Here is a 21208-nt window from a genome sequence, read left to right as displayed (position 1 = left end):
TAGAATCAAAGTGTATGTAGTCCAGGTGGTCTCATAGCATGTTTTCGTAACCAATTTTGAACATCACTTTTTGACAGAACGAGTGAAAACTTTTGCACCAACGAGCTTTCTGGAGGCTTGACGAATACTCAAAACACTCTTACAATCTTCATTCAGAAGCAGAAACGATAAAAATCAGACTTCTAAATTCATATACCTTGGGATAAGCCCATCTGTATATTACACCCACTTTGATAGCTGCTCGAAAACTGCTGTACATTGCAAACAGTTGACGGGCGGAAATTTTAGCCTACGAACTTAAAACGGAAAGGGCCCCCTAGGATAGGAGTGTAATAATTGAACTTGGTGTTTTCAGTATGTGGTACTCATAAATAATTTTTACGTTTGCAATTCACCATAACAATATCGTTTTAAAGAGCATTTAGGGAAAAAATGAGTAAAAATAGTCGGCAAATTAACAACTCATTTACTTTGAACTTGCGTGCCTGCATGAAAAAATGAACGAGGCTACTGTCAAAAATCCAAGCTCGTTGTATTAGTGCAAAAATGAGCTATCCTTGTACATGGAGTTTGTTTCAGTCTGACAGTATAACAAGCACGATGTATTAATCTTCCAGGTTGTATCCATTTTAAATTTACCACATTCAATTTCATCATTAATGCTCAAGCGAAGATGCATTTTAGACCCGTTTCGTTTTCTTTTTTCGATATTAAATGGGTTTTAATATTTTTAATACTTTTATGCAATCGAACAGTTTTTAACCCTTCTTAATAAAACATGTTTGCTTCAGCGTGAAGATGTGTGAATGATTGTTGACATGATTTCAGCCACCAACCGTCAAACTACATATAACCAACTGGCCAATATTGTTAAGGCTCCCATTGCCAAGAATTAATCATCCTCATTAATTACAATACTCCGCACCATCTGTTCTGTTCTAAAAATCTGTTCTAAAGATACAGATACAGTTTCTACTAACATTATAGCTATCTTAGCTAATTGTCAAATTTAACTTTTTATTAAATTTAAAATTCATATAGAGCGAATGTAAAAATCAGAAGAATAAAGCATTCAATAAACACCAAAAATATACGCAAATGCGATCCAACATTCGATTATCAAAGAATTTTTCAACATCAAATTGAACCAAATTACATTGTACAATGCAGCTCAATGCAAGCATGCAGCGTGCAGTCTACCTACGCTAACCAATTAAAATCTGGCTCAATTTAAGCACCCGCCTACACGACACCAACGATTTCATGATCCTCCCTGCTCCACAACTTGCTCTCGTCATGTTTTTCCACCGTATGTTACATCGTTTCCGTGTGCTAAAGCGTCAAAGGATACTGCATATAGGTCCATATCATAACGTATGGCGACCCGGCTTCGAACGTGCTCCACAGACACGTAATCCCGACACACAGACGACACACACCGGCATAAAACAACAATGCAATTTGAGACAATTAATAATACAAAAGAATCGCTTGCCCGCCGGAGTACCGAAAATATCCTCTTCTCTCCACTGTCTAGTAAAAATGCACACCTTCGTACGGGGGAGGGAGCAAAAGGCTGGCAAGGAACGGTGTTAAAGAACGAAGCAAAGAACGGCGAAAGGACCTCTTCTCTCCCTTTTCAAAAACACCAACACCAACGTGCAGACAGGAAAAAAAACTGTCTCAAAACCTGCCCACCACCGGTAGAAAACAAACCACCCAAACCAAACTCATAATGAGTGCAAGTCATGTTTCTGTCCCATCGGAAAGGCTTGCGGTGGTGTTAGTTTTGGTATCATATTTTGTCCATAACAGTTTCAAAGGAAAAGCATCTTTTGCCGTGCTCGCTTTATATCATTTTCATCATTGTTTTCGAGCAAAAACAAAACCAAAAAAAAAACGACGGGGGAGAAACAAAACTCTTGCAAGGATTGCGGGCGGATACAGCAGAAGGAAAGTGTGCAGAATGGGTGTAAATGCAGACCACGGACAGAGAGGATTCCCTTGTTTTTTTATTGTTTGCGCGCCCTTCGTGACGGTGGTGTACGTGCCCAAACCGCGTCGCCGGTCGGAATCCCTGTCTCACCACCCTAGGAAGTGTGGTGTTAGTTTGGCGCCGGCTAGCATAGCTTCATCCCTTTTTTTTTTGTTTGGTTGGAAAGAATGAAAATATAGCACCGGACGAGGGGAATTTATGATCCATTCTTATGGGAAAGTTTTATGTTGCGCTCAAAAACTTTGAAGAAGTGTCATTCGAGTGGCTAACCGACCACCGGGGTCCGTAGTAACTATCCGGCAGAGCCCCAACCGGATGATGATGGGGAGGGTGGATTGTATGTGTGGGAAGGTTGTTTTTTTTTTTAAGTAATCTTCGTATGCTTCTTTTTTGGTTTTCTGCTGGAAAGAAAAAGCTACGGGAACAATTTAAGGGCATACCCTTTGAAGTAAGAAAGAAGGCCATAAGGCGACTCCCACACACACACATACACAAGAAGTGTCCACGCGATCATATCAACCAAGAACCCGTTTTCTTGGAGCAGCAGAGATCGTAAAAAAAGGTAAAACTTTTAAGAAATCCATTCCAAAAAGCCCACACAAAAAAAAACAAATAAACGTCATCCTGTCGGGTTTGGGTCCTGTAGCCGCATTACTTTGGCCATAAACCGTACTATCAGGCAACCACAGGCAGGGTCAGCCAGGGGCTCCAGTACGGGGGCAACACGAAATAATGAAAAATTAAGAACACAAACCCTAAATACCCACCCACAAATAGACACCCACACGCTTGGTGGCGTGCGACGATGCAAAAGAACCCCCACACGAAACCGGCATTGAAAGCGCCGAAACACCACGAGTTGACCAATTGCTGGAGACCGGCCTGTCTCAAGGGAGACGCCGAACGTTACTGCAGCGCGCGTTCCTATAACGTTTCGGGTTCGGAAAGAGGGGTGCGCGAGTGAGACAAACCGTCCACAACTCTCTCGAACAATGGACACATTCCACCGACAAACGCATACCGTGGTGCGGTGGCAAGGCTGCAGAGAGAACGAACGGGCTTGGTAAAATTACTTTTTCGCGATAAGATTTATGTCGAGACGATGGATCACGCAACTAGCGCCGATGCGCCGGGGCGCCATCGTCTACCATCCGCTGGGAATGAGGCGAATTTTCGAGATTTTTCTCCTCTCTAGAGTTCTTTTCTCTGCTTATTCTTGCTCTTCAAGTTCGCTCAACTCTTGTAAATCCTTAACATAATATACCGGCATGCCTTTCTCCCCCCTGAATGCTCCGAACGTAACTCTTGAAGAATTCCTAAATTTATTTCGCCCAGATTAACGCGATCGGACGGAGGCGTTGTTGCTTTGGACCCAAAAATCAAGTCGAAAAGTAACTCTTAGTATTGATCTTGTTGGACGACTCTTACATTATGTTCTTGTGAAAAGAAACAATTCATTTAAAAAATGTATAAATAGTAATACTACTGTGTTTCTTCGCTCTTCAACATTGATTCTTTGAAATAAAGTGTCATTATTTCGAAGAATAAAAATAGATCCATTTCCAACCGTGCTAAACACAACACAATAAACGAGTACAAGATCAGCTTGACTATAATGAAATGCGAATAGATTATTTCAGGCTAGTCTAATTATTCATTGCCTCATGCCCAAGCGCGTCAGCCGGGACATAATGGTGTGCCTCCCTGGTTTAAACGTTCCTCCTCCGAGCCGAAAAAAGTCTTCAAGTGAGGGGAGCGCATTAAAACAATTCGCCATGCATAAATTATGCCACCGTCGCTTATAATTCAATAACATCGATCACTTTGCATCGCAAATGATTTTTCCACCAACACAGCAGAGTTCGAAAGGTTATTAGTATTCAGCTAAAAAATTGAAAACAGGTCGAAGAGCAGTCGACGAAGAAACAAAACCGCCAGGCGAAAACACGGACACAACTGAATCCAAATAATAAAGCCCCCGGGAGTGGAATTAGCATCCAGTGCCTAGGGAATACTCCCTAACCTCACTCACTTCCCCTCCTTGGCCTGCTATAATCGAATTGAAAATAAGGAGAAATGGAAAATCCCAATGATAAAAAGCAATATTCCACCACTGACTCGATCACACCCAAAGCTCAACGTTCTATGCGTCCCTAAAAAAAAAATATCATAAACATTGCAAACGCTTGCAAAATGGATGAGTGAAATGGGGTCATCAAGCGGGTGAATGATAATTATGGGACAGGCGAGCGATAAATGCGGGTACAGTGTGCGGACACGGCAAATTCCTGTCCGGAGGAAGAGAATATTTGATTAGTTTCGGACGGAAAGCTCATTAGCGTGAGTTGCAACTTTTGAAGCCAGCGCTGTGTATCAAGCGCTAATGGAACCGGCAGCGCGACGGCACATAATGCTTGAATGTGAATCATTCCCCCGAATGGATTTGTTTAGCCGGATGGGTGATGGTGGAGATGTAGATCCAAGTGATTTACTAATTATTATAAAAAAGAAAAGGCATCCTGTGATTGAATAAGTAAATTATATCAAAGTAATGGCACTACTTAAAAAGCATAACATAAATCTACGAAGTAATAATGGTCCATTCCAAAAAATCCTCCAATCAGCAACAGATTTAAAGAAATTCTGAATTCTGTAAGAAAGAAAATCATTTTTACAAATTCCTTTTTTCAATCAAACAAATATTTCAATCGATTGCAGGTGTACAAATGAGTACATTGTACAACACATTCCCACATATGGCATACATTGCTGCGTAAGTTAAGATTCCACAGAGCGTAAACCACTATTCAACGTCTGTTTTGCAATTTCCAATTTGCATAACTGCACACCAAATTAATCTTTTTCCGCGAATCATTCAAAATGATCACCGGAATCGTTCGAATCGATCGTTTTCCCGAGAAACGTGTAATTACATGCATCCCCGGGGCGGCAGTGGAATTCCCGCGACCGTGTGCCCAACATCAATCGAACTGTTCTCCACAGGTTCGAACGTCAACTTATCAAATGTATTACCGCAAAACAGGTACACGGCAACAAATTGGTTTGCCCTGCTAGTCACTCTTCGCCGTCAACAGCCCATCCCCGTAGAGCTGTCATCGTCATCGTGAATATTATCATCAACACCATCGGCGTCGGTCCGCGGTTCCGTTCCGATTGTTACAACACCACAAAGTCAAAAGGGAGGCAACGGCTGGCATCATCGCCTTGTCACCGCCAAGACGCACAATGACAGACGCGCGCGGCGTTAGTCTACTTTCGATCCCTGTCCCTGTCACCCTGTCGGCCCCGCACTAACTGGCGCCTGGGCAATTGCTATCGCCATTTGCTAGATTAAATGGATCTCCTTCGTTCCGTTTGGACGACACTATTATTATTATTATCATCGTACGAAGAGGTTCCTCTCGCATCACTCCCTAAACCGCGCCATACCACCGACAGCAGCAGCAGCAGCTGACGATTCTTTTCTCCCACTCGGGGTGTTGTCGTCTGCGGCGACACAATTAATTTGCACTTTAATATTTCTCTGTGTGAGGGTGTGCATAAAACAGGCGAAAGAAAAATAAACACAGCATACATACATTCAAACGCATTCCGCCGTAGCAAACGCCGGCACGGAGCAACACGCTTTGTCAACCTCAGGTTGCTACTTAGCGGGCGCGTTCGTTGTGTCTTTTTTGATGTAAAGCATAAAAGGCGCGGCCCGACGCTTTGAATTAATGGAAGGAAATTTGAAAATAGGGAAAAAGGAAACGCAAAGGAGAAGAACGATACAAAACCGAAAGAAAACAATAACAAACAAATGAAAAACAGCCAGAAACATGACAGAATCACGCGGAGACAGGCAAAGAGCAACGAAACGGAGAGCGAGAGACACACGGTGACATTTCGTGTCGCTTGCAGCTAAATGCGGCTAACGATGGGCACACACCACGATGATTGCGCGCGCGAGGGCATCGCGTGGATGGCGGTGCTAAGAATCTCAAAACATCTTAACGTACTCTTGCGCCACACCCGCCCCAAAACCCGCAACGCTTTCCTTACTTAATGGCCACGCCGAATGCAGCACGAACCAAAGCAATTCCGTTGAGATTTTTCTACCCATTCAACAAGGAGAAGAGGAGAGAAAAAAACCAACACACAGTACACACACACACATGTAACATACACGCGCGGAAAGAAGACATCAATACGTGTGTGGGTGGGAAGGGTGCCGTTGACATCTTTGGGGCGACATTGCTGGAATTCCATAGGCAAGGTCTTGTACTATACTCAGTCGCGGCAGCGAATGGGAGGGACACGCATATATCTTCTCCAGTTGTTGTCATTTATTGACTTGTTTACGATTGTCCGGGCACGTGCACCGGGAGTTGCCGGAAGCAGGAGTGCGATGCTCAAGTAGTAATTAAAGCAGATACATACACTGCCAACAGACGGAGCTCAAATGGACCGGAAAACATTAAATGCACAGCTCGGTACATGAAGTGCGCGCTGCGGGTGGAGAGATACCAATTCACTGGAATGAATACATCTAACGTCCGAAAAAAACCCGCGGACGGATGTGGACAGCAACAACATCAATACACAGATACACAGAGTGTTCGTAGAACAGAAAGCCACAATTTCTACCAGAAATCATCTGGAACGAAGAAGGTGATTCCTAAAAACCGAAACAAATACAAAAAAACGCTGCACAAAACTTCTGAGTATCATCCAGTTCACACGCTAACTTTTGCCACAGTTTTGCGTCTGGCTGGCGTTGCGAGATGTTTAAGACACTCGTCGGTTCTAGCGCTGGAGGGGATAAGTTTTTCTTTCGCACTAAACGCTAACGCGCAACAGTAACCACCCCTCTCTACTCGACAGTGGCAGCGACGGGGCAGCGGATGTACTGGCAGAAAAGTTACGTAGCTGTCAAATGTAGCTGTAGCATTTTGTCTCGGAAAGCTTTGCTACGCAAGACAGCGTAACGGACACTGCCGAGGGTCGCGAAGAAGGCCGCGACGGCGAGTTGATGCGCCCGCTAATTAGAAACTATAACGAGAAAACTTTCTTTATCCGCAACTAGACGCATGGCCCGCGGCCAAAGTGACGGAAAACGGGAGAATGTCGGCAGCCAAGCCATTCTCGCGGGTCACCCACAGAGAGGGATGATGCCGATGCGTTGGAGCTTCATTTCAGTGACTTTTGCGTGAAAACGTCATAACGCTCCGAGGGTTACCATTACCAGCAATGGCTAACTACATTTCCGCTTGCCTGCTCAGTATACACGACATTTGTGATTGAGCTTTAGGTTTGCTTTGTTACTTCATTATATTTTGAATTTATCTTCTATTCTGTAATGTCTATGTACATGTTTCTGCAAGAAGCCTATAGCAGTTTCTGCAGATTAGTGATTTTTGCAAGAAAACTGGAATTTGATCTATAAAATTCACCTTTATAAATCTCCGTTGAGATTTTTCATTGAGTATGAAAGGATTAACAACCTTCACAACCTCCACCTGAACAAGCTAGAAGGTCCATCAAATCATAGTTTTAGAATGTTACGAATAGTTCGTCTCGAAAGCCTAAAAAGGAATGCAAGAGATGCTCAATAGTTATAGCAATATATTTATCAAAGCTCCTTCATGTACCAAAAGTACACTAAGAATAACCAGAATTGATGAAAGTAAACTTGCCTTTAGGCCTCAACTATAGACTTAAGAAAAAATCTGAAAATGAAAAAAAAACCAAGAAGAATAGGTCCTGATGATAAGTAAAGATAGTCAGAGATTAAAGGTTCAGTGGAATAACAAAAATCTTGAAAAGATGTTGGTGGTGCATCTTGATCATTATCAATAACGAACGTTCCAGCACATAACATTGACATTAACAAAGAAAGTTGAAGACCATGAAAGTTGAGAGGCTATTCTAAAATAATGCTTTTTAATTGATGAACGATTAATTATCGCATGAAAATACACAAAACTATGCATTGAAAAAGTCTAAACATACTGAAAGTTGACATCTACTAATTACTCAAAGCTACTACAAAAAACGAAATATTACCATTTGTCCACACAGCAACCGAAATACAATCGCTTCCCTGCAAGTTGACAAATTCTCGCCAACAAATTCTCGCCAATATTAATCCCAAGCAGCGCTCAAAAAAGATCGCTTCTAATCAGATTTCACGATAAAACAATTTGTCATCACTTTCATCGACGCTTGTATCACACCATTACCCGGGGGCCTGGCCCCAAAGGCAAATTAGATTCTGCTAAATGGAAAGAGAGCAAAAAAGAGCCCCACAAACAGGCCACGATGCTGTGCGAGATAGTGTGACATAAATCGCCACAATATGAAGGGGCCACCTACCAAAAAACCCCCCCCCCCAGCAAACGACCAGTTTCCTCCAAAATGCCGAAGGTTTCGCCCGTCCAGAGCACACACACACACACACCGACGGACCGATGAAGAACATCGCACACACCATAGCTGCGCTCTCTCATCAGCGAAAATATCATTTTCGTCGTTCAATCAAGACGATTAATTTCCCGTCCCAATGTCCCGGGAAGGCCAGACGGCAAAAGGACCGAAAAGCAAAGGGCCGGAGATGAAGGAGTGAGCAAAAAAAAAAACGGAGCTCAACAAAAGTGGCATAAACGACGACCACGCGCAAAAGCTCTGATCCGGGTCGTCGGTATAGCGCGCGTCTGACACATACACACACGCACACGCATGCCAAACCAAGCACACTGATTGGATGATTCGGAGATGAGATAGATCAAACGGAAGCAACACGAGGAAGTGTGGCGTACGGCGAGAAAAATGAAGAAGAAAAAACAAACCAACGGAAACCCTGGCACTGTCATCTCCCACACGTCCTCGCGCCTGACACGATGAAACGGAAATTGAACTTCTGCCAGACCTGGTGGCGCGAAATTCATCCCTGGCTAGACCGTCGTCTGTTACCTTTTCCAAGGCCGGTCGGTTGTGGCTCAAATGATGTGGTAATGCTCCGGCGCTCCGTAGGTGGTCTGGAAAATCCTAGCAGCTTGGGGGATGTCTTTCACCATTTTTTCGTTGTTGTTCGCTGGTTGCTCCAAACAAAAACGCACCACCCCAAAGTCATAACGCGACGGAGCGGACAGCGAAGAAGCTAACGCCGCATGTAGCACATAACCACGGGAGAAATAGTTTTCCATCATCATCGTGTGGTTTCTATCGTGTCAGGATATTCTCGACAGTTCCCGATTATTAGCACAAGACCGACGCGGCAAGAAGAGAAGAACAGTAGCACCACATCCCTTATCTTAGGGTGGTAAAACATTGATGAAAAGCTTTACCTTAGCTTCCCTGCACCTGCCCAAATCTGCAATCTCCTACTAGGAAGCGACGAGAACTAGAGATCAGCACGTCCACGAAGATCCGCTCGTAAACATTCCATGCACTACGAACAATTGATGGGAAAAGTTACCTATTAACTTTCTCACATCGTCCTGCAGCACACAGACGAGAGCAGTCCATGGTTCACTCTACCGTATGATGGTATTAAATGTTCGTCCATTTAGCCCCTCTCCCCATCCGCAAACCGGAACGGAACGCACACGTTTTTGGTCCACCGTGTACCAGGCTCAGTCAATCGTTCATGGTGTAAGATTCAAGTGTTACGGTCAATGTAGAAGCAAAAACCCGCTCATGACAAGATTAGTTAGAGGCAAAATGGAATAACACACACACACACACTCCAACAAACCAACGTCTGACCCACAATCATTATCGGAAGATTCGCTTCGGAAGAAACCCCACCACACACGGGGGAGAAAAAAAGGGATCTGCTTGAAAGCGAAAGCACAAAAGCAAACGAAAAGTTGGCGTCCAGAAAAGTTTGCGTCGAAAAGGTATTGAATTAATTATGAACGCCTGAAGAGCTGCTCCATTAGTCAACTACTTTCGCACATTCTGCTGCTTAAGGGTTCACGGAGTTGTTTTTTTGTTGGGTTGTCCTTCTTCCTTTGGTTGTGCTTGCAGTAAAAGGTGTTTTATCTACGAAATTGCTTAACCGCTAGCTTGTCCCAAGCCCTCCACCTCAATTCTTCGAGCGCCAGCAGCAAAAGTGGACGTAATAATTCAATCAGCAGCAAAAGATACAAAACTTAGGAAGGGATTTAGCGCACAGCGTGCCAGGTCTTACGAGGACGTACCTTTTTGCTTCTTGTTCTCTTTCGCGTACACCTTCCCGACAACCAAGTTGCCAATTATTATCCGCTACCGATCGATCGTCCAGAAGAGCGCTTCCAGGAAATGTGGCCGCTAAGTTCTGACAGATTTATCTCTGAAAGTAAACGCAAGCGTAATGACATTAGAAGTTGTGATAAAGCTTGCAGCCGGGTGGATAAAGTGGATTATTTTTTTAAAGCGACAATTCCAACTCCTCTTTATTATGGACCGTTGATGCCATTCATATTTCACTTGGAAATGTATTCATTCGGAATTAAATTGACTAAACACCATGCACAACTTCATTCGAGAGAGCGTGTCTGAACGTGCGGTGAATCAGCTTTCCGCAAGCTCAAAAAGCATTAGACGTGTGTGCGAATCCTACTCGTATGTGGCGCGGTTGTACCAGATCGAAACTATTTGCATTTAATTACATTCCTCCTACTGGGCCTCTCCACCTACCATAACCGTCGTCGTTGGTATCTTCCCTCCCGGCACAAGTAACAGAAACGGCGGTCTACATATGGTTAAAATAAAATTTACCGTAAACGGATTTGTCGAGCAGCAGCCGCTGCAGTAGCAGCAAAAGCGGCAGATTAAGCAATCAAGGGGATAAAATGTGACTGAAATCCAACCATTGCACATATTGCGTTACCCATCTCCCAGGGCATGGAACGTTGCTACTTCGCTCCGAGATCCAGCCTACGTTTTATTTCTTTTGCTTTAGGTACGACATGTGCAATAAATTGCAGATTTTAAGTGGAAATCGTTTCAATTAGCTTTACCAGCCTCCTTGGGGCGGTATTTGATTCATTTTTTTTTTTTTGGCTGGGCAATGTTGTTATGATGTGCGTGTCAGCTTCTGGTTGTACATGTTTGGGAAATCGTTGCCTCGGGGACACGACTTATTCGACAGGAGTATCTTATTTAGAAATTTCCTTTTTTGTCGACAGTCTGTGCATCAGGCAAAAGACAGGCTGTTTGCAAAAATCTTACTTATGCATACAGCACATCAATTGCATAAAATCAATTCCAATGAAACGAGTCTTGGTTTGCAAACTTTTCGAGAATATAACATTTCTGCAAACTCCACAACGCTGCTAACGCTCCGGACAGTCCAAAACGCTCATGCTCGGTTCATCCTACAGAGGACACAAACGCAATTGCCGCGTTACACGGGTGATGGTGGGATAATTTTACGACCCTTTTATACAGCACACGAGAGGATCAGTCCATATCGCTGATTGCCGGCGACCGTTCCCAGCCGCACAATCGCGACAGCCGTCGTCCGAACATCAAGATGATATTTATCGTCCAGCTCTCACACGAGGGCTCGGGCGCTGGTCACCACTTTTAGAGCCACACATAAAGACACGGACAAATAAACCAACGCAAAAAAAACCCTGGATATAGCCACCCATGGAACAAAACCTCCATCCTCTGAAGCGGAGGCAGGCATCATCGCGTGGAGATGATGGTTCACTTCGATCATCGTACTTTCATCGGAAGTGCACACACTCGATTTTTATGGCACCGAAGCGCTCGTCCCTGGTCTGGCGGGGGGCAAGTTCAAGGGAGCAATAGACCTACAAAACACCACCACAACTTGGCAAAGTGTCAAATGACGGCCTCGCGATTCGGCCATCCGACTGGGCGTTTCACCAAGCTTTATTTATCGATCCAAGAGTGTGTTAACCCTGGACGGGAAAGCCTGTGGATAGTACAGCAGAACAGGCAACGGTTCCTTGGTACTGCGCCAGTGCTTGGAGTACCGAAAACGCAATAGTCACATGCTAGAAAATTCGTCCCAAGGAACTCGTATATCCTCTTTCGTGGTTGCTGGGGAAAGATGGAAAGAACTGTTTACCGAGGGACAACGAATTATGCTGGTACATGCACTGGTACAGTAAGTTTTATATGACAACCTTTTAAGGTCGTATATTTTTACGCTCTCCAATGTTATCAGACGCTACATCCTGCCTAGCCAATTAATGCTTAAATACAGACAACACTTGTGTAGTAGTGCACTTTTCTGATTTATGGAAAGCAAACTCGTAAATGGAAATTCCATGTTGAAGTCATCGATCCATTACCCCACACCGCATAATGCGGTGTTATACGTTACGTATCAACCGAATGTTTCTAGAGGAACAAGGAATTTTAAAACAAGAGCTTTAACTAAAAGTATAGAACCCTCCTGAGACCCGTATGGAAGCTATTCGAAATGATATTTGGACTATCATATACGTCAAACAGTAGTGAAAATGCGCCTTGCTTTAACTTAAACTGTCGTGAAAGTCATTTCAGTTACCTGACGTACAACCTAGCATTGCAAGTTCTTAAAGATATACGACAGATAGGACAGTTGGGAGATCCCTTGTACCAGACCTCTGAATTAATAACATCACCAGCATCACCAACGACACAACTACGAAAAACTAGTTCAAGTTCAAGTTCAATCCCAGTCACCAAGTGTTGTGTTTGTCACGTACTTGAACGCTCATGGGGACACTCCAATGACAACACAACTATTTCATTGCTTGAAGTTTATACGTCACACGGCATCTCAGCTGTAGAAAAGACGCGTTTTTTTAACGTAACGAAACAAAAAGTTAAGACCTCTAGGCAACGTCTACATTACTTGCACACATTACGTTGTTAAGAGTTTATGTGCATTGTTTTTTTAACGTTGCTTCTCTCACATACGAAAGGGAAATCCAACATCTTTTCCAAATTTCTCAACCACAAAAACCTCACCAGCTCTTTACCTTCTTAAACTACGTCAGTGACCATGCTTTTAACTATCACTCAACCATCTCCTCCTATTCCTCCCTATATACATGTGGTTAGCTCCAAAAACCCATATTAAGCCGAAGTCCCATGCAAATCCACTCTTAGTGCAACTCCGCAGTGCTAACCGTACGGGTCTCTCTTGGTCTCCGGCAAACACGATGACGCCCAATCCGCTGCCGATACCGTGTCTGGAGAAGGTGCCCGAAGTGTACGACGACGACCACGAGCAACCGGAAGGTCCGGCCACCATCGGCAAAACGCTCGAGACGCTTCGCGAGGATGGTTCGATGGTGAAGCAAAACTTAGCCCTGCTGCGCGACTGGATCGCCAAGCATCCGCACATCCGGCGGTGCCGCACGGATGCACGCTTTCTGTTGCGGTTTCTGCGCGCCAAGAAACACTCCTTCCTGGCGGCGTCCCAAACGCTCGAGCGATATCTGGCCGCCCGTACGCTGCATCCCAGCTGGTTCCAGCGGCTGGACATCCGCGACCCGGAGCTGGCCGACCTGGCCGACATCGGGTTCCTGTACGCGCTGAAGGAGCGCGACGCGGACGGATGTCTGATGGCGCTGTGCGACTGGGGTCTGCTGGACCCGAAGCGGTACACGGTGGACCACAGCAACCGTATGCACGCACTGTGGCTCGAGGCGTACGGGGAGGATGTGCTGGCCCAGTGTGCCGGCGCGGTGGTCATCTTTGACATGCAGCACGTGCAGCTCGCCCACCATAGCGTGGTGTCGCTGAGCGTGTTGCGGCAGGTGGCCCATTACGTCAACAATGCGGTACCGATCCGCTGCAAGGCACTGCACGCCGTCAACGTGCCGGCCGGCGCGCTGTGGATTGTGAACGGAATGCTGGGATTTCTGAACGAAAAGATTCGCAACCGTTGCAGCGTAAGTGGTTTTTTGCATTGTGATGTGTGAAAGTGTTCCAAGTGTTTGGGATTACCAGAAAGTATTGCTTTGATTCCTTTTCAGTTGTCTCGCGATTACGATGAACTGGCAGAAAAGATCGATCGGAGCTTGCTGCCGAAGGAGCACGGAGGCAAAGAACCAAAGACGGAACATATGCGTGCGTTCCGCGAGCGGTGTGAGCGCTACCGCGATCGGATGCTTGCGCTGGACGAGATGGAGATCGACCTTGACCATAATGAACCATACTCGCGGCACGCCATGCTGGACGACATTGAAGGTGGAGCAGTCGGTAGCTTCCGCAAGCTGGAGCTCGACTGAATCGTCACGCGTATGCAAATTCTCTATCACTTCTGAAATTAGGCAGAGGAGTTCACGCAAGGCATAACCGGTATGCAGCTTAGAAATGGAGAGCAATAAAATGCGTCTATCCACGATCAGCTTATTGTTTAACGTCAAACATGTTTGTGAAATCAAGATATAAAAAACACAGGATTTCACATCATCTTTTAACTTGGATCCTTCTTGGCAATATTCTGCTACATTGCTCCAATCGATGTGCACATTACAGCTTTTGCGCATTATTCGCTGCTCTTAAAATGTCACATGCGGGTTTATATCTTAATCCACAGAGCAAACCTGCACCCACCATAATTATAATTTGATACGTCAAATTACTGTTTGAGTACGTCCCGCATTCCTAACGAACGAGATAAAATGATGAAATAAAGAAGAGTGGAGAAGAGAAAAACACACTCCCACATAATCCCCAACATATCACACGAGACTCACGCAGACATTCGAGCAATGCTGGATGCTTTAACAAACCCGTTGGCAGCTCTAACCATCAGATCTGGTTGTTATCGTTAAAAAAATGACACTCTCAACCAACAGGTTTTCTCGCTATCATTCGCTACCCGCACTACACCACGATAGCGCCGCGATAGAAGCGTTCTCCACACTCAAGGAAGGCCACAGCCTTGCAAGCAACGTCAGCGAAAGCGCCTCTCTGCGGTCGCCTTGTCGTACGTTCTTCACGAGCATGGTGTTCGAGGCTTTAAGTGTGCTACAGCACACAGTCCGCTCGTGTTTGAATGAGCTAAATAGCTGCAAAAAAGTGAAATTACATGTTCCACGTATAAGCGAAAAAAAAAAACTATTCTTCTCACTCATAAAAAAAGGACGAGGCATTTCTAGCATTTGTACGGGGATGGAACGGATTTATGCAACGGCAAACAACAAAAAACACCCTCTTCAGTGTTATTACGAAACAAGGACACTTTACACGAGACTGTATAAATGAATGTGGACGTGATCGTAAAAGTAGATATAGCAGAGTGATGTAAAAAGATGAGTAGAACAACTTTAAACATGAAGCATTCCACGACACGGCGATTAAAAAAAATAAAAAAAAATAAAAAAAAATACACTGAGAAGCAAATATTCCATTCCGTCCTTTTCAGAATAGTAGGTAAATGGTTCAAGTTTAAAGTAGTTTAAAATTGAGAGGACTTTAGTGTTTAATGGTTTTTGCTCTTTAGGTTTCAACTGAATTAACAATTAATTTATTTTAACATGATTGAATTAACAATAAAGTTGATCAAATAAAGTCAATGTTTTATCTAAGCCATAATTTCTCAATATCTCAAATTATAAACCTGTATCATCGCAATAGTTATTTAATTTCCTCTGGTTTTATTACAATACTTTGCAACATTACACAAGCTTTTTAAAATTAACCGCCATTTATAGATAATGTAATGCAAATACATTACGAAAGGAATGAATAAAAGTTAAACTTTGTAAAGATAAACTATAAAACATATTTTATTAGTAAACAGTATTGGAACTTGTCACTTCTTTCAGAATACACAATACATAATTGTTTGACTAAATATATATCAACAGATTGCTTATGATATCAATGAAAAAAACTGGCTTGAAAAGAAACTTAAATAAGGCTAAAACAACCAACGATACTCATCTTGCTCTGCTCGCAACAATGTACCAGTACACATCCAGTACAAACGAAACGTTAAACGGATCCTACTACAAAACGAATGATTCACCACGTTGCAGCTGCTATACGGTCGTAAAAAAGCGTCAAGATTGTTACCGTCCCCAGATTCTATCGCTATCGGATTTATAAATGTTGTGACATTTTACAAAGAAAACTACGAGAAAAAAAAATCACAGCAAATATCCCACCCCTCACACGGGTAATACAGTAATACAGTTTAATAGCGACAAGAAATAGCGCACGAGATATGCCGCGTGCCATTTTGCACCACGGCGCAGCGCAAGTACATCCGCAAATGCACCACACGAAACGAGCTGCATGTAAGGAAATGCTTTCTCGCTGGAAAGATTTGTTCGATACCGATTTGACCTGAAAGGGGTGGATGGAGAGTGAAGAGCAAGCTAGGCTAGAAGAGTCATAAAAAGTGTAAAAAAAGCGAAAAGAATTGTCATTCCAGTTGAGTGCTGTGGAGCTTCCAGTGCGCTCTCGGTATGGAAACGGATTGGCGCTGTGGAACGAAATGTGGAGAAGGGGGGGATAAATATGGCCTCATAAATGAAATCCAATCTTCATGATTTACTTTTGTACTTCACTCATCATTGAGCACTATTTGAGCAAAGGATTGTAGAATGCTGCCATGCGCTGGCCCTTCCCGACCAACCAGTGCCATTCGGGCGACAGCATATTGCAGGCATATACGCGCATTGGGTTTACTGCAGCTGTTACCGTATTCCCCACGTTCTTGCGACTCTACGTGTGACATACGCTGTTTGCCGATTTGATTGGGAACCTTTTCTGCCAGCCCCGATGACTAAGGGGGGGGGGAGTGAAAAAGTGGGCAGTGTTTGACGAACATTATGCACAAAAGAGGATTTTCAGTCATGTTGGGGGGGGGGGGAGGGGGGAGGAGGTGCGAGAGAACTTACTGCGCCGCGTTCGCGAAAGGGCAAACCAAACGAATGTGTACCAGCAGGACGTCCAAGTGGAAGTAAATAGAGCGCGCAAGGAAAAACATTTCGTTCCCACCAGTCGTACAATTTTTTTGACAGCTCCCCTCGATGGTACAACCGTTTCTGTCCCGTCCTTCGTCCATCATATCCACCCTTTTCGAGGGAGTATTTTAATGTTTAGCAAGAACCCATCTTTATGCTGCTAACCGGTGCATATGTGTGTGTGTATTAGCAAAATGAAGCAATGACGACCGTCACACTTCAAGTGTACCAAGCGACGAATGCAAATATAAACGCAGGCGAGGGAGAATTAAAATAATCACTACGAACCACTTGACAATGCAGGCAAGCCCCAGAGCCGTGTGCACGGCGGCAGCGGAAGGATCTCATCAGCGTTGATGGATTTTTTGTTGTTTGTTTGAAACGAGCAGCACGGTTGACGCGGCGGGGGCGAGGCAATGCCGTTGTGCGTGTACGACAATTAGATGAGCGAAGGCAAGGGAGGGAATAGAATTTGTTGTGTGGGAAAAGCAAAACATGATGTACTTTGGTTCGGTTTAGTAATGTGACGTAAGGAAATAATACAGCATACGGATTGGTATGCGTCGTTTTTTTCAATTTTGAATAGGCTCTACATGTTTTGTTACTATGAATTCAACTAAATAAAGAACTTCTAAATTTACTTTTATGCAAGCAAATCCTTCTTAATTTTTGATAAGGATTTTCCATAATGTTTAATAATGCAACCATAAATAAAAGGTTAATCCACGAGGTTACAGTGCACGAAATAACTTTGGTTGCTAGAATTTAATTATATTTGTATGAATTATTTAGGATTATTGACATAAAAAGTTATTTTTTCGAGTAAGAATTTGATTCAAAAAATGTTAAAAATGGGAATATATTCTTTTTTATAATTAAATTTAAGTGTAAAACGTGTGACCTAATATATGCTATATCTACCACTTACAAAATTTGATTAGCTTTGATCAAAGTCAAATGCAATCACCTGCGACGGCTTTCAATGTCTGCTGGTGACATTCGAGAGGCGGCATGCGGACCAAATCCTCCTTTCACCATAAATTCAATCCAAGCATTATCACTTCATTCCGCCATCAAAGCCAGTTAGTGTGGTTCGATTTTCCCCCACTAACAACCCAGCCAGGCGGCAAACCGGTCCAGTCTAATCACCGCCACCGGCCACAGGCCCGCGCTTGCAGCACAGGAACCAGAAGGAACGCACCACTTACGGCGTCCGTCCACACTCTCGGGCCGAGACCGAGAGTGGGTTATCTGTTTAGCTGATTAGCTAGAGCATTTGGGAAGGCAAATAATGATGTCAAACCCAGTAGTGATCGAGGCGGTCGATAAATTCTCCATTCCACAGGGCAGGGCATACAGCCCACCCCGTGTAACAGCTGCTTCCCCAACCATATGGGTAAGGATAATTATGATAAATGCCTGCCACTACATTAAATTAGCACGCCGACGATGTTCGACTACTGCACCCCAGCCCGCTCGCGCCGGAGTTCCCAACTTCACACAAATTAAACCGAATGATTGCTAATCTATTTCGAATCAAAGTCACCACCGCCTCCTCCACCCTCGGTTACCAAGCTCAGCCAAGCTGGTCCGTGGGCGACGGAGGCCTCAAAACGTTGACCCATTCCAAACCCCATTGCCTCGGGTTGGTACCATCGCCCGCGACCATGATTAAGGACACTTCATCAAGCAATCGCTTCATTTTCCAGATGATATCCTGACCATAAGATGGCTCTCGAGTGTCTCTGTAGGGAGTTTATGGCCCTTGGTGGTTGTGCTCGAGCTTCTCCTGCTTCCCACCCACGGCTAGAGAAGATCTTGCTTGCGGAGGGAGCTGCCTTAGGACGCTGCCTGCTGGTTGACATGGTTCCGACCTCTCCTTCCCGCACCAAGGCTAAGAAGGTGGCGCAGCCTCTTCGGTTAATTATTGGTTTGGGGCTGCCAGTCAGTCCCACGTGCAATAAGAGGGCGGCGACACGTTCCGTTACCGCTCGCACCAGTCCGCAGCAGTCCGGAAAACGGCAAACTCCAAACACTCCACATCATAAAGAACGAGCGTCATGGTAATAATGATCCACTCGTGCCGGTCGTCGTCGTCGTTCGATCTGCTGCTGCGTGCCGGCGGGTCAGGAGCAGCACGCGCGTGTCTTTGCCGGCTAGCAGCATCATAACACAGCGGCGCTCATTCGAAAAATTCGGCATAAATGCTAAACGTGAAGATGGCGACAGCAACAGCGTGGACGACCGCGATGACGATTCTTCTCGAGAGTCGAGCGTCGTTTCCCGTGAAACGTGATATCATAAAATTGTTTTTGAGTTGGTTGCTTTTTATAGCGTGGACGACGGCTTTTGTTGTTTATATTCTCTATACATGCAGTTGGGTTTGGAAAGCGTTGGGGTACCATTTGTTGCCTTCGCGCCCCCGAAACAACAAAAGCAACTCGACACACAGCCTGAATCCTGCAGGGCGCGCACTCGAAGGGAGAAAGGCAAAGCATAGCTGGTGGTAGAAAGGAATGCGCGCGCGACCAGACGCTCTCCTACGCAAAGCTTCTTTTTTCGACCGTTTTTTTGTTTCGTAGGCGTCGTAGCGTGTCCCGCATTCTTCATTTGGAAGAGGTTTTTTTTTTGTTGTTGTCGGCAGTTTATTATTTTACGATAACGATTTGGGCAGTTTGTGATGGTCTCTTTAAAGGCAGTTCTATTGGGTGTGTGATGCGCTCTTTAAAAATGTGTTGACCGATGCTATCAAGAAGATTTTTGAGTGAGATTTTTGACAGCATGAATGGTCGGTCGGGGCGTTTCGTAGTCTCTCTCTTGTTGGTAGGACAGATTGAAACGTATCTACCGCGGACTGGGATGAATAATGATTTAATTTTGAGTTGTTGTTTTGGTTCTATGCTCTTCTTCTTCTTCTTCTTCTTCTTCTTTTTCAATAAATTGTAATCTATATGGTTATGTGGGCCTTAAAAGCACTAAATTACTCCTAGACATTAATGTTACCACATAATAATGAATTTATTGAATACTGGATGAAGGATTCGAATGGGAATCTAACCACATTCTTTCTTACCAGAAGCCATCGCGACTACCATTAGACCACCAAGTCATACATCGGTTGAATAGCAAGAAGTCCAATAAATACAGCAAATAAGTAAGCTTATTTGTCCATGAGTTTCTCATTATTTCGAATCTTTGCAAAAAAATTCAATCGTTTCACTTATTTTTTGAAACATGACAGCAGAATTTAATAACTCCGAGCATTGCAAGCATTTACACTTTTTGATTATTTATATTCATCTTTTTCTGCTAATTTCATGAAATCTTCATCTTTCTAAACATCTTTGCAGATTCAAGAAGCTCTAGTTTTAGATTTTTTGGACTCACTAAAATGCATTTAACATACAATTCAGTAATTATTATCTTATTCAAACCCTCACATGTCATAGTTTCATCCACCCTTTATTTGGATCGAAAACACATGGTTTTCCTCATCATACCACAGTGGTGCGCCCATCAAAGTGTTAATTAAACAAATCGTACCATCTAATCAAAATCATTAGCGCTTATTATGAGAGTCTAAAACAATAATCATTGAAATAATTTAAATGATTTAGCGGCGAAAAAAAACTAGAAACCAATTAATGAAACACTATCACAGTATACTTTATAAAATGATGAAAAATATTATCTCTACAAACATATGGCATGGCCATATCTCACAGCAGGCACACCATCTCATTTGCATCTCATTGCGCATATGTTTGTGGTGCAAAGGTGGCAAAAGCCCCAAAACACAGCCTTCTTCAGGCTGACTGTTTTCTGTAGTAATTGCTCACTAATCAGCACCTAATTAGCGACAATTTAACGCCACGATACGCTCTGGCAGCTGTCCCGTGGCGTGTTTCGCGCTGTCGTTTTGTTTCACTTATTTGGATAGCTTATTGTTTGTATATTCACTCTGTCCCTCTCTCCGCCCGCAGTTTCCCGCAGGTGACACTCTGTTGCCTCTTTAGACATACTCACATATATTCACATATCAGAACCACATATCCACCCTACCGTACAATTGGAGGGAAAAAATGGTGAACAAAAACCTTCTCCAACAAACCAAAGGTAGACACAGGCACACTGTTTGCCTAAGAGATTAAGCTTTGGATTCCATTTCGAGTGTTGCTGCCGTATGGGATGTGTGTTTGTGTGTGGGTGACGGTGCGGGACTTTTTCCTCCCAAATCGCTGCGCTACTCACCGGCATGGGAACGTATGGAAACGTA

General features: G+C 44.1%; 2 protein-coding genes across 5 annotated transcripts in view; one reads left to right on the top strand and one right to left on the bottom strand.

Moving 5' to 3' along the window:
- Window positions 1-21208, bottom strand: part of LOC120953800 (bifunctional heparan sulfate N-deacetylase/N-sulfotransferase) — a 178749-nt gene that overhangs the window by 132249 nt on the left and 25292 nt on the right. For all 4 annotated transcript variants that reach the window (XM_040374061.2, XM_040374058.2, XM_040374059.2 and 1 more), the window contains one exon: window positions 10201-10331. The gene's annotated coding sequence lies outside the window, so the exon portion shown is untranslated. The remainder of the gene's footprint in view (window positions 1-10200; window positions 10332-21208) is intronic.
- LOC120953801 (alpha-tocopherol transfer protein-like) lies at window positions 13085-14346 on the top strand. The gene is made up of 2 exons (XM_040374062.2): window positions 13085-13902; window positions 13987-14346. Exons 1-2 carry the CDS (start codon window positions 13168-13170, stop codon window positions 14239-14241), a joined length of 990 nt encoding a protein of 329 aa, XP_040229996.2. The 5' UTR covers window positions 13085-13167; the 3' UTR covers window positions 14242-14346.

The sequence above is a fragment of the Anopheles coluzzii genome, chromosome 2, assembly GCF_943734685.1.
Source record: "Anopheles coluzzii chromosome 2, AcolN3, whole genome shotgun sequence".
Lineage (NCBI taxonomy): Eukaryota > Metazoa > Arthropoda > Insecta > Diptera > Culicidae > Anopheles > Anopheles coluzzii.
Note: the sequence above shows the minus strand (reverse complement) of the source record. Positions and strands in the feature narration are given on the sequence as shown.

Coding starts and splice junctions, on each gene's coding strand:
- LOC120953801 (XM_040374062.2), top strand. CDS start 13,168: ATGACGCCCAATCCGCTGCCGATACCGTGTCTGGAGAAGGTGCCCGAA. Junction 13,903..13,986: donor AGATTCGCAACCGTTGCAGC/GTAAGTGGTTTT, acceptor ATTCCTTTTCAG/TTGTCTCGCGATTACGATGA.